A 13,968-nucleotide genomic window follows, 5' to 3' on the forward strand; every position below is an offset into this window, starting at 1 on the left:
TCTTAAGATACTTAAAACAATAACTTTGAAGAACTTGGTAAGAAACAACAAAGTTTAAAGAATATTTTCAAAACTAGAAACTTAAAACTAATAAAGAAAATAGAATCTGAAACAAATTAGAAATAATATACAAAATATTTTTCTCAAAGAAGAAAATCGAGCCCACTAAATGCACATTGTGTCCTTAAGAAAATTATTCCCCTCAAGTATCCGATGTTAATGGAATATATCCTCCTAGGATAGAACAATCTTACTCACCGATGTATCGGTACCTAAAAATCCAGTGTCAACTAAACACTCGAAAATAAAGTATATTTAGAATACTAGATTTAGTAGTAGAAGAAGAAGTCCAAAAATTAATTGTTGAAAAATGAAAGGAAATCCATCTATTTATGAACAACAAAGAGTAGTGTGAGCAAATATTTATAGTGCATTATTGGAAAGATCACAATCCTTTGGAAAAGTCACAATTCTTCGGAAATGTCACAATCTCTCAAAAAGGTCACAACTCTTCATAAAAGTCGCAACTTTTCATTAGTCACAGCTTTTCATAAAAATCGCAATTTTTTATTAAAATCACAACTCTTCTTAAAAGTCAGAATTTTTCATAAAAATCACAACCTTTTATTAAAATCACAACTCTTCATAAAAGTCACAACTCTTTATTTTTCATACATACCTTTTAAAATTCAACCATTATCAATGTGAATATCAAACTATGGATACAAATTCAAAAGAGAAAAAGTAGTATAACATGTTCATGAACAAGAAGCAATGTCATTTTCATCTAACTTTATTTAATAAAAAATTGCAGCTTGAGAACCTGCATCTTTTTTTCACTTTGGCAGAAATTTTTAATCTTTAAAACATAGGAAACTTTTTGACAAAAATAAATAAAATAAAATAAATAGCTAGTTTATTACATCCTTATACAGAGGAATATAATAATTATGTTCTGACCGAAAGTTTAAAATTCATTTGTCTATGGTATAAGGTTCGATTATCTACTTTTTTTACAAGGAGTTAATTTAAATGAAAAGTCTAAATTACTATTTATAATCTTAATAATGATACTTCAAATAAAATTTTCTTATGCAACACAAAAAGAAAATGTAAAAAGAAAACAAAATATAGAGAAGAAAAGTTGTCCACGTCCTCACAAAACCAGGCCCATCAAATACTAGCCACGTTACTATATTACATGCAAATGGTCCGCCTTCACATGAATACGATCCTTTCATCCTTAATAAAATATTTTGAATTCAAATTTTAGTTACGAAAAGAAAACTATGTGAAGTGATTCTTCTTTGATGAATTTAACATAATATGTGTTAATTTAGATTAGTCGAAACTTCGATATCTCATATTGTCCCTTTAATCTAACCACACTATGTGGTCACCTTGTAACCAACTCACACCCCCCTCCCCCCCTCACCCCAACCCCACCCCACCCGACAGCAAAAGAAAATTGAACCCCTTTTTTCTTACCTTCTTTCTTTATCAATATCCCATCTTAAAAAATTCAACTGGTCCCCAAAAAACTCAATTTTTCCTCTTAAAATATAAGTTGCCAAAGTTCCAAGTTCAATCACTCGATTTAGCAGCGGATTCAAAATATTCACTAAGTGGATTTGAGAAATAAAAATAAACTATTTAAGATTTAAATTTGGAATTGCAAGCTAAATTTTGAATTTCTCAATCATTAAATCAATTTCTAATCTTATATTCACGAGTTCAAATTTTATATAAATACATAAAAACAATTTTTAAAAATACCATACATATGTTATATAATTTTTTAGGATAAGCTACCTTATTAGACATACATCATGACCTATACTAAGTTTATCTCTATCTTCAAACAATTACATATATTACTAGTTTTAATATTTTATACTATATATTATTAAAGATACATCAGATATTTTTAGCCCCTTAAATTTGGAAATCCAAAAATGCAACAAATTTGACGACCAAAAGAGAAAGATAGTATGTAATTTGTTGCAAATAAGAGAGTTTATGCGTGATAAACCTTAACAAGGAAGAAAAAAAGAGACTTTTTAGATCGGATTGGAATTATTGATGTATCTAACACATTATTGATGTATCTGACATATTATTGAGTTAAGATTATATGTATACATTTACACTCATTATGTGTATATGTATATGAATAAACATACACACGTATTGGAGATTTACGCATGTATCTAACACATTATTAACGTATCCGACACACTATTGAATTAAGATTATATCTATCTAGTTTTTTTTATCAGTATATTTGATTAAATGTATACGTATTTGACAAAATATATGCATGTATTTGAATAATAGTTCGTGCAAATGTAAATTTTTTCTTAATTAATGACAGTTTCAGTCATATCTCTTAATTAAACAAGCTTCTTAAATAATGACTTTCAATTATGTCCATTAATTGGACACACTAATTATTAGTACAAGATACATATATTTTAGACCCAAAATATGGTAAAGAATTATCATATTACAAATTAACGTAAATCTAAGTAATTAGATTTTAAAATAATGAAATTTACGTAAGTTAGCTATTTTTTTTATCGAAGAGGGTTCGGATGACCCATTGGTACCCTCATCTCTCTTCTCTATATATAATTCTTCCACATTTTACACCTTCATGTAATTTCACTCCTTTTTCTTCTTTCCTCTTCCACCAAAGAAAAGAAAAAAACACACACACTTTAATTTCTCATCAGTCCTTTTTAATCTCTCTCTGCAATTTGCTGCAGAATTCTTCTGCACCAGTACTGCAGAATCAACTGCAATATACACAGTGCTGCAGTTAAATAACGGTTTTTTCTTCTTCGATTTGACAATTTTTTTTGCGAAAATGATCACTTGGCACGATCTGTATGTTGTGTTAACAGCAGTTGTTCCTCTCTATGTTGCTATGATATTAGCTTATGGTTCTGTTCGATGGTGGAAAATCTTCTCTCCCGATCAATGTTCTGGGATCAACAGATTCGTAGCCATTTTTGCAGTTCCTTTGTTGTCTTTTCATTTCATAGCTTTGAATAATCCATATGAAATGAATTTCCGTTTCATTGCGGCGGATTCACTGCAGAAAGTAATTATGCTTGTTGTTCTTTCGCTATGGGCTAATTTAACTAAAAATGGTAGCCTTGAATGGAGTATTACAATATTTTCTCTTTCAACACTGCCGAATACATTGGTGATGGGTATTCCTTTGTTAATTGCTATGTATGGTGAGTACTCTGGTAGTCTCATGGTACAAGTAGTGGTGTTGCAGTGCATTATTTGGTACACACTTTTGCTCTTTTTGTTCGAATATCGCGGTGCGAAAATGCTTATAATGGAGCAATTTCCAGAAACTGCTGCTTCAATTGTTTCGTTTAAAGTGGAATCGGATGTTGTATCTCTAGATGGACATGATTTTCTCGAAACAGACGCTGAAATTGGTCAAGATGGTAAACTTCATGTTACTGTGAGAAAATCAAATGCGTCCCGGAGGTCGTTTGCTATGGACCATCGGCCGTCGAATCTCACCGGAGCTGAGATTTACAGTCTTAGTTCTTCGAGGAATCCAACTCCTCGAGGGTCTAATTTTAATCATAACGATTTTTACTCTATGATGGGTTTTCCTGGAGGAAGATTATCCAATTTTGGTCCTGCAGATATGTACTCTGTACAATCGTCTCGGGGTCCGACTCCGAGACCCTCTAATTTCGAAGAAAACTGTGCTCCGGGAGGTCTAGTTCAGAGCTCTCCGAGGTTCGGATATTTCCCTGCGCAGCAGCCTGCGCCGGGATCTTATCCTGCCCCGAACCCCGAAATTTCTTCCGCAGTGCCTAAAAGCACAAAACCTCAGCAACCAAATGTACAAACACAGAAGCAGGAAGTACAACAACAACAGCAGCAGCAACAGCAACAGCAGCCAAATGCTAAAGCTAATAATCATGATGCTAAGGAACTTCATATGTTTGTATGGAGCTCTAGTAATTCTCCGGTATCGGAGGCCGGTGGCCTCCACGTGTTCGGTGGCAATGATTTCAATGCCAACGAACAATCGGGTCGATCCGATGGAGCCAAAGAAATTCGGATGTTGGTTTCTGACCATACTCAAAATGGAGACAGTAAAGGTACAATTTTCTTTATTTTGTTTACTAATTAACTCGGAATATAAACTATTTAAATATATATATATTTTTAAAAGTAAATCCGCTAGACGAGGTGTGTCTTAATATTATTTTAATATATACTTAAATAATTTTATATTTGAAGCCATTCCGCAAACAGGGGAATTTGGTGGTGAGGATTTCACATTTGGAGGTGCCAATGGTGGTGGAAAAGATGGCGATGAAGAAAAAGGCGAAAAAGAGGGACCCACTGGACTGACTAAACTGGGGTCTAGCTCCACATCGGAGCTACACCCCAAACTCGCTGGAGGACAAGATGCTGGTATGGGAAAACAGATGCCTCCAGCAAGTGTTATGACTCGTTTGATCTTAATCATGGTTTGGCGTAAGCTTATTCGTAACCCAAACACGTATTCGAGCCTCATTGGTCTGATTTGGTCTCTAATCTCATTCAGGTAAGCTATTTATGGATTTAAAAAACTAATTACTTTCTTAACTTTCTCAAACATTTTGAGTATTTTAGTAGGAAAAAGTTTAAACTTTGTCCATCAATTAATTAGTTGTTTTGTTTGTTTGTTTTTTTAGATGGCATGTGCATATGCCCAAAATTATAGAGAAGTCAATCTCCATTCTCTCTGATGCTGGCCTTGGAATGGCTATGTTTAGCTTGGGTAAGTAAATCGTATCGCGTTCTGAATAAATTATTCTCATCCATCAAAATTACTGTATTTTGCTGAACTCGTAAAGAGAACTATAGTTATATGTAATACGAGTTCTTGACGCTAGCATTATCAAACATTTAAAGCTGTTATATTTTTCAACTATATACTGTACCTTGCTTTCTCTTTCATATGTTAAACCATTTCTATTACGTTAAGTTTTACAATTTTGACCATCCAAATCCAATGGTAGAATTAATAGGGTAGTTATATTATCAAAATCATAGTCTTCGTGGGGTCCTTACTTGACTTAATCATTGGTTTGGTTACTAGTAGTTGAAATTTAATGTAAGAAGTTTCAATAGCTATCTAAATACAGTAGAGGCGGATTCAGAATTTTAATTAGTCTATGAATTGAAAAAACACACGACTTGAACTTAGGTTATTTCATTTGTATATATAATTAAAGGCAAAAGCAACGAGTTCAGTTAAACTCACGAGTCACGATGAATTTATGTGTAGGTTTGTTTATGGCTCTTCAACCAAAAATCATTGCATGTGGTAACACAGTGGCTACATTTGCAATGGCTGTAAGGTTTCTAACTGGCCCAGCAGTTATGGCTGCTGCTTCAATTGCTGTTGGCCTTCGTGGTACTCTTCTTCATGTAGCCATTGTACAGGTAAATAAATTATTCATATAGCCATTTTTTTTTAATATATAGTTTTTGGTGGCAAAGAAATGACAAATTTATAATCTACTTTATTAAATGTTGCATTAAAATTGCTGGTTCAATTTTTATTTATTTTTAATAATTTGATATATTGAATTTTTTTAAAATTGTTATTTTATATTTTTAGGCTGCATTGCCACAAGGGATTGTCCCATTTGTGTTTGCTAAGGAGTACAATGTTCATCCAGCTATTCTTAGTACTGCGTAAGTAAAATTATTTCTCGATTTGTTATAACCAGTTAAATTACACTACAACGTATATAATCGTGCAATAATTTATGATTTTTTTTCTTTGTATTCAGGGTTATTTTCGGGATGTTGATAGCGTTGCCAATCACATTAGTGTACTACATTATTCTTGGATTATAAGAATATATGTCAATTGAAGAAAGGAGGAAAACAATAGTGGGAATCATTAATGGTTTAATTAATTCATGGGATGAGAATTAATTAAAATTACTCATGAAAATTCCCAGATATTTGGAGCATTAGGACAAGAAATTTGACTTAAATTAGTTTTTGAAGGCCTCCATTTGAAGAAAAAAAACATCAAAAATGTTGCAAAATTTAGAAAAGAGAAGACAAGAAGGAGCAAAACATGGAAGCAAAAGGGGTGATTAATTATAATCTATAGTCTATATTTTCATTTCCATAATCATTACGCGTGTGAATTATCAATTTGAAAAAAAAAATTGTCAATTAGTAGAAATTCAAATTGATTTTGACTTTTCAATGTTAGATTTTTAGTACCTTTTTTGTTTAATTAACCAATCGTACCGTGTGTATTTATTTATTTACTAAGGTTATTAATTGTAATAGTTTGGTTTGCTAGTTGTTTACTTCCATTGTAAATTACTTTAGATTCTTAAAGACTATGATCCAAAAGATCTCATGTTACATGTTCCGGTCGTGAAATCAATAGACTGTTTATATTATCCTTTAGGGGTATGATCTTTTGGACTCAATATGAACGTCTGACTATTTTTTTGTCGTGTTGTGTTAAAAAAAAGATTTCATATTTCGAAAATGATGTATTCATAAAAAAAAGAGACATCTCACATTCAAAGTTAGAATTTTCACCTCAAAAGAAAAAAGTAGCATTAGATGCTAAAAGAGTTGTTGTTTATAAAAAAGGAAAAAAGAGGGAAACATTGGGTGGATCTTTGAAAGTAAATTTTATTTTATTTTCCCTACTAAGGCTACAATGGATCTTTGCAATTTGCAACTTTTTTTTTTTTAATTTGGGCACAAAGCACTTTAGGTGTGGGGGCTTTAATTGAGAGCAACGTGATATAACTCATATACAAAGAGAAAATGAAAAGAGAGCACAAAGCTGCATGAGTCAAAAGTGCTTTTGATCTCTATATTGTCGAGATAATGATTGTGAACACGAAGGTTATGATGGGATGAATATGATTCTTTATATGTTATTAAAGATACGTGTGTAAGGAGAAGTTTAGATTCGGGCTTGCTCAACAACATATACGAAATTTCACAAGTAGAGTCTAAGAAGGATAGTGTACGCATCATATCCTACCTCGTAGAGGTAACAGACTGATTTCGAAGAACCCTTGATTTGAGTACAACATATCAAAATAAGTATGAAAAATGGAAAATGACATTGGAGAAACGAAACTACAATGGATACAAGCTTGCTCGAACTTAGTTATTAACACTTAAAATCGTATTTCTTCGTTAAAATTTTGACTCAATTTCAATACTGAAATTTTAAAAATGAAAAAAAAAAAAAAACTAGTAGAGACTAGAGAGTGTTTTCTCTATTAGTAGACCTTATATTTGTATAAAATAGAATAGAATCACAGAATCTGAATACTAAACATCGAATGAGAAATTAAAAAGAAAAGTTGATAAATAATGAACAGGATGATGATATTGATCGATGTGCCCATAATCCTACCCTACTAACCCAAGCATGGGTTGTAATACAATGAACATATCACCTCAAAAGCTGTCTTACTTTTTTCATTTTCATAATGTTGAAATGTTGAAAAAGTCATATTCAACTCAAAATAGTTCATTAGCTCTTAAGCTATGGTGTCTTTAATTATGTCATTAGCTAGCTAGGTGTAATAAACTAGCATGCTAATTACATTTGATGCTCTATCTTTACACAAAGTTGATAGAGAAAGAAAGAAAAAAATATAGGCCGCTTAAGGCATAATATTAACATCATCCAACTTACACACATCTAAATATTTGCTCTATTCGATAAACATAAACACTTTTTTACTTGATTAACTGAATTTAAATACACCATGATCTATCACATAGCATAACGAGTGGTCTCAAACTCTTGTAGGAGTGTGGGGATCTTAATAAAAAAATCGAGAGAATTGTTGAAAACACCTCTAAGTTTGATGAGAATTTAAAAATGTATTTCACTCATGTGACAAGATCAGGGTGTACTAAAGTTCAGTAAATCAACTAGACGGATATTTTTAAGGTTGTTGATAGTTCGAGGACGAAACTAATAATTTACGTCAAGTTTAAAGGTGTTTTCAATACTTTTATCTTATTTTTAAAATCCACAATTGTTATTCCTCAGATGTGTACTGAGTAAACTCATTCCTATACAACAACTCACATACGATATAAGTGATGTAAACCGTCTAATGCAATGAATATGACTAAAAAGACATTGACAAAGAAAATCAATTCTTGACCTTTCTTATGGAATATCACGTATTACATCAACTCTGCCACGGCCGCTTGATTACCTTATCCCTCATGAAAGTTGTGAATAGTAGTAGATTGAGATTGTTTAAATTTCAAGAAAGAAATGTCACGTAGCACAACATTCTTCTCAATCTAAAAGACGTTGATATTACGTTGTCCTATTATTAGGGGGCACATGCACTACTTTTTTTGCATTATTTTTTCCCAAGCACTTCGATTTACTCTACAATTTTTATTTTTATTTTTACCGTAGCCCTATGAGATTATGAATTAATCTTTTACCATAAATTACGGCGGTAAAAAAAAAATCAAAAAATTAGTGGCTTGAAAAGGATAGAGAACGTGGGTTGTAGGGAGTACGTAACAAAAACGTCTCTTTATCACGCGCCAATTGTCCTCCTATGAATCGAACTCGATAAAATTCTTTCATCCTTAATTAGATTATATCGTATATATCGTGTGTTATTGTTCTCCTATATCATGTTTAATTTTAGTGACATCGTAAAATGTATATTAGCCTCTCAAGTGTTGTTATGAGCACACAATTAACTTAGATTAATGTGAATTTACTATGATAGGCGTCATAAAAAATAATGGTTGAAGTTTAATTCTGATGATGTCGTGTCTTTACCCGTCTACTTTAGGAATGACTCTTTTTTTATTGAAATTGCTTCCCTTTTAAATTTAAGGTGTTGAAAATCTCGATTAGTCTATTTATAAGAAGAGTGGATAATTAATTCGACATAACTAGTTATATTGGATGCTATTAGATATAAATTTAAGGTATCGAAAATCTCGATTAGTCTATTTATAAAAAAAAATAACTTTTTACTTTGTTGGTGTTATCAAGATTAGATCAAAACAGGATTTTCTTTGACATAAAAAATAAAGATATTGTGGTCTCGATAAGTGATATCCCAAATTTTACTTAATACTAAGCTCTTATTTTTTTCCTAGTTAATAGTATAATATTTTGGTGAAACCAAAAGGCAAAAGCTCTTTCCCCAAATGGAGAAGCACTGTCTTCAATTTTCTAAATATTGAACTTTTGTCCTTTTTCTCTATAAATTATTTCTTTTCTTTTTTTGAAAAAATAAATAAACTCTTTAAAAATTAGCCACCAAGATGACCTTTTTTTATCTTTTTACTAAAAGAATAATTAAAAAAAGAAGTAAGAGACATACCATTCAATCTAACTTCAACAAGTGGAAAGGGCACATTCATTCCTTTTAAATTTTAGTATTAACCTTTTTTCCTTTGGTATTTCATTAGTATGATATTTGTATTGGTGTTATTAAATTGAGATCGATAAAAAGTTTTATATCGAAGCAAAAGCTTTCTAACAAAGACAATATTCATATTGAAGACTTGAATCAGAAGATTTTAGTTAAGAATAAAGAACTTTTCGTCATCTAATTTGTTAGTATCAATGGACAACCTATATTTAGTCATATAATTTCTTTTTAATAAATAGAAAATCAAGAAATTCATATCGTAGTTTTCTTTTTCTTTCTTGATGTGTTTTTCTTCGTACTTATGTCTTGAAAGATAGAGAACGATACAAAGTATCTAAGTCTATTTGGTCATATCGATATGAAAATGCTTGCGTATAAGAATATTTTCTACAATCTAATCATAAAATGAGAACACGTTATTCAAAGAAGAAAAAAAAAAGTTAATGTAATCAATTTTTTTTTGTTACTGTCAATCTAAACTCTATTTCTAAATCTAGAAGTGTTTAATCATACATCATTTGATCAATTTTAGAAATGGGACCCTATATCACCAACAATTTTCAAAAGCTCGTTAAAATTATTAAAATCTAAGAATTTAGGCACCTCAATTTGTCTTTATATAGAATTCTCTAGTCAAAGAACAATTTCAAAGATGTTTTTAACAGTAAATATTAATAAAACATTCTAATGATATATTTTACTCTAGCAATTTAATTTGAGTCAATATTATTACACCTAGATAGTTGCTTTGAAAATGAAAGAAAAGTTTGAAAATACAAGATTTTATTATCATCATTGACCAAAATAGTTCCAATTAAATTGACATTACTGTATATAGTTTAATTTGTTAGGCTTTCTTTTTCCTTGCCCAAGACCTACAACAATTTGAAGATAAAATCTTTGCTATGTATTTTAGTTTTAAGCTTATGTGTTATCACAAAAAACAAAAACAAATCTATGACTTACTGACAATTTTCAATTATTTTCATGAGGTCAAACTATATATTATACCATCCATATTCGATGTGCAATATTTTTCAAAGAAATAGACGTTATTAACTTAAATTATAAAGTATAAGAATATTCCATAAAGACCATCTACGTAAATTCACTATGAAAGCATATTTTATGTTAGAGTGGGTAAAGTCCCACATTGGTTGGGAAATAGATTAGTGGTCTCCTTATATGGACTTGGGCAATCCTCATCTCATGAGCTAACTTTTGGGATTGAGTTAGACTGAGGTGTTATGTTTTTACAGAATATCATTGGTTGATGAATCGACTAGTGGTCTCCTTGGCTCCCGGTCTACACTCTAGTTGGGCCCAGGGGATGTTAGAGTGGGTAAAAATATTATTTTGATTAGTCGACTTGAACCATCCATTAATTTATTTTGACAGAAGTATTGAAAACACATCTGAACTTGGCCGTGAATTGTTAGTTTCATCCTCGAACTATTGACAGCCTTAAAAACACTCATCTACTTGACTAACTAAACTTAAATACATCCCCCGATCTGTCACATGATATGACAAGTGGTCTTAAACTCTCGTAGGAGGAGCATGAGACTCTTAATAAAAAGCCGAGAGAGGTGTTGAAAACACCCCTAAACTTAACAAGAATTTCAGAGTATATTTCACCCATGTGGCAAGATCAGGGGTGTATTTAAGTTCGGTTAGTCAAGTAGAGGCGTGTTTTTAAGGATGTCAATAATTCAAGGATGAAACTAATAATTCGCGTCATGTTTAGGAGCATTTCCAATACTTCTCTAAAAAAAAAAAAATTATATGAAAAAAAATTGGAGGTAAGGAGGCGAATTACAAGGTGGGGGAATCGAACACTCACATTGAAATAAGTTCAAGTAACCACCCAACTAATTAGCTACTAAGATTCTGTATAACCATTTGTCAATCTTATGGAGCTCGGTGATAAATATATATTTGATTGATCAGAACATGTCACAGTTATAATACTCAATTGCAAAAGCAACATACATGTGTTTTTCTATCACGTCGTACCTTAGCTACATGCATGAAAAAACCAAACATAATGTTAGTTTGATTTGCTTGTCAACATAGAGGGAACTAATCAATCTAAGTTTACAAGATATGATAGCCAGCAAGAAAGCCAGAAAATTAAAACACCTCCATTTGTTGTATCCCTTTATTCCACTATTGTTTGTCTCAAACTTTGATTTTTCCCTTTAGAAATAATATAATATTTAGTACTATTTGATGATTAAGGAAATTGTTATTTGTAGTGTTTTTCTTAGAGTTGGAGACATTTGTGGCCCTCTCACCATAATACTTTGTTTTGGACAAAATTATTATGTTCTTAGCCAGCTACTATATCATGTTCTTCTGCCCTTTTTGTTGTCTCGTTTTTGTTCGTTTAATATATGAATCAATTTGATGTAATCGATCGTACATATTTCATTGAACACGATACAGGGAAGATTAGCATGATCCTATGCAAAAATGACATGTGTAAATCGAAATTGGTATGTTACGTTATTTAGATTAGCTTGAGTTGATCACCGTTAAGAGTATTGAGCAGATTTGATATATATCTAACTTGATTCTGCCCATAGAATAGTGTTATCACTTGAATTTGAACATGTTAAAATGGATAATAATTAAACTGCACAAATTTAAATGAATTGAACGAGTCATATTTTTGTAATCTAATTTTGTCACTTTTCTTCATTTGAAATATAATTGACATGAGGTAGATGAAAAAATGTTAACGTCTTCATTTTAATGCTATATATAATAATGACTTGTTACTATTGGTGGGGGAGGGTGGAAGGGAATAATTTCCAAAAACATATACACTTTTCATATATATATATATATATATATATATATAGCCACTTTAGGTGATAATATATATGGAAAATTACCCACATACATAACTTATTTTATTATAATTTTTAGGGCAAATTACAAAAATCACATATTTTTAAGGCAAAATTACAATTTATCCCTTAAACGTTTATAATTATAGAAATCCCTCAAATGGATACAATAATATAAGCGCTGATACATTAATCTGATGCGCGAGATACATTAATCGTTAAGTAAGATACATTACATTTTATACATGATACACTAATCTGATATACATTTTATACATGATACACTAATCTGATACGCGAGATACACTAATCTGATGCGCTGATACATTAATATGATGCGCGAGATACACTAATCTGGTGCGTGAAAATGAGGGACTTTGGAGATTTGTAAAACTTACAAGGGATAATGGTAATAAGTAAACTAAAAGGTGGGATTTTTGTAATTAATCCTATTTTGGTTTAAAAAGTTTCTACCATTTAAAAAAATTATAAAAATCTTTACTCTCTTCTATTCTCGGATACATCACTTTACACGATGTATCAGGACTTCAAGTGATGTATTTGCAATCGAGACGCGATGTATCGAGACATTGAGTGATGTATCTGAAACCAGGACGCGATGTATCAAGATATATCCGGATTCCACCAAATTTAAGGAATTTTTGTAATTTGAAAAAAAAATAGGGATAAAATGTAATTTACTCCTATGTGATTTGTGTAAAATTATTATTAATTAGTATATATATAGTCAAGTTAATAATCAATGTGATACGACAAGTGAAATGCGCATGGACTAGTTATAATAATCATTCCACGTCGACTTATCCCTTAATAAATTTCTTATAAGCAAAATTATATGTGTAATTTTCTTTCTTTCTTAATGATTATTGCATAATACAAATTTTGCAGCATCAAAATTTCTCATATAAAAATGCTCAACATGTCCAAATGATTGATATAGTAGTGTATCATTACAATTTACAAACACACATATAGGACATGAAATGTAACAATTACATAAACTTATATTAACAATTTTTACATTAAAATGAAGTCACTTACCATGCATATTATATGGAGTACTATATATGTCGATTTCTATACACACAATCATTTATCATGGTATACACTATTATACAATGTGTAGACACAAATTAATCTCACACTCACACGTGAGCAAAGACAAGAAGGGGTCCATTTTCATGTGCCTGCCCATGCTGTAGACATGTGCATGGGATATATTAGGGTTTTGGGAGAGAAAAAGTGACTAGCCAAATATATATGCATATATTGACATGTATGGTATTATTCCAATATGTGGGGTGGAGTAGTAGAATGTATAAAAGTCGATTCAGAATTTAGACTTGACGAATTCAGATCTTTAAAAACTAATAAACAAATACTATATAATATTTTCTTTCGAAATATTTGTGGGAATTTATCGGAAATCAGTTAAATTTTGATAGACATATGCATGTTGGATTTTTGATTAAAAATTCATTAAAAACATCTTTGACGAGCAATTTTATGATAGAACGTCTATTGAAATTTTGATTGATTTCTAATATGGCATATGTTAAAGTGTGTGATCGTCTTATATAGATGGTGGCGAGACTCAATCTCAAGACCTCTGTCTGCTCTGATATCATGTTAAA

The 13,968-nt window shown here is 30.9% G+C and overlaps 1 protein-coding gene across 2 annotated transcripts; it reads left to right on the forward strand.

Moving 5' to 3' along the window:
* Positions 1-2,650: 2,650 nt before the first annotated feature.
* LOC125866987 (auxin efflux carrier component 7-like) lies at positions 2,651-6,051 on the forward strand. Of its 2 annotated transcripts, none has more exons than XM_049547386.1 (6): positions 2,651-4,139; positions 4,282-4,591; positions 4,722-4,807; positions 5,318-5,475; positions 5,654-5,730; positions 5,829-6,051. In XM_049547386.1, exons 1-6 carry the CDS (start codon positions 2,870-2,872, stop codon positions 5,893-5,895), a joined length of 1,968 nt encoding a protein of 655 aa, XP_049403343.1. In that variant the 5' UTR covers positions 2,651-2,869; the 3' UTR covers positions 5,896-6,051. The 2 variants fall into 2 exon arrangements, with proteins under 2 accessions (XP_049403343.1, XP_049403344.1); XM_049547387.1 differs by having other exon boundaries at positions 4,297-4,591.
* The last annotated feature ends 7,917 nt before the right edge of the window (positions 6,052-13,968 follow it).

This window comes from Solanum stenotomum, chromosome 6, assembly GCF_019186545.1.
Source record: "Solanum stenotomum isolate F172 chromosome 6, ASM1918654v1, whole genome shotgun sequence".
Taxonomy (NCBI): domain Eukaryota; kingdom Viridiplantae; phylum Streptophyta; class Magnoliopsida; order Solanales; family Solanaceae; genus Solanum; species Solanum stenotomum.

What these genes read in the sequence shown, in the direction of transcription:
- LOC125866987 (XM_049547386.1), top strand. Translation starts at nt 2,870, where the DNA reads ATGATCACTTGGCACGATCTGTATGTTGTGTTAACAGCAGTTGTTCCT. An exon ending in TTCATGTAGCCATTGTACAG is followed by an intron (nt 5,476 to 5,653) that starts GTAAATAAATTA and finishes TTATATTTTTAG; the next exon opens with GCTGCATTGCCACAAGGGAT. An exon ending in CCAGCTATTCTTAGTACTGC is followed by an intron (nt 5,731 to 5,828) that starts GTAAGTAAAATT and finishes CTTTGTATTCAG; the next exon opens with GGTTATTTTCGGGATGTTGA.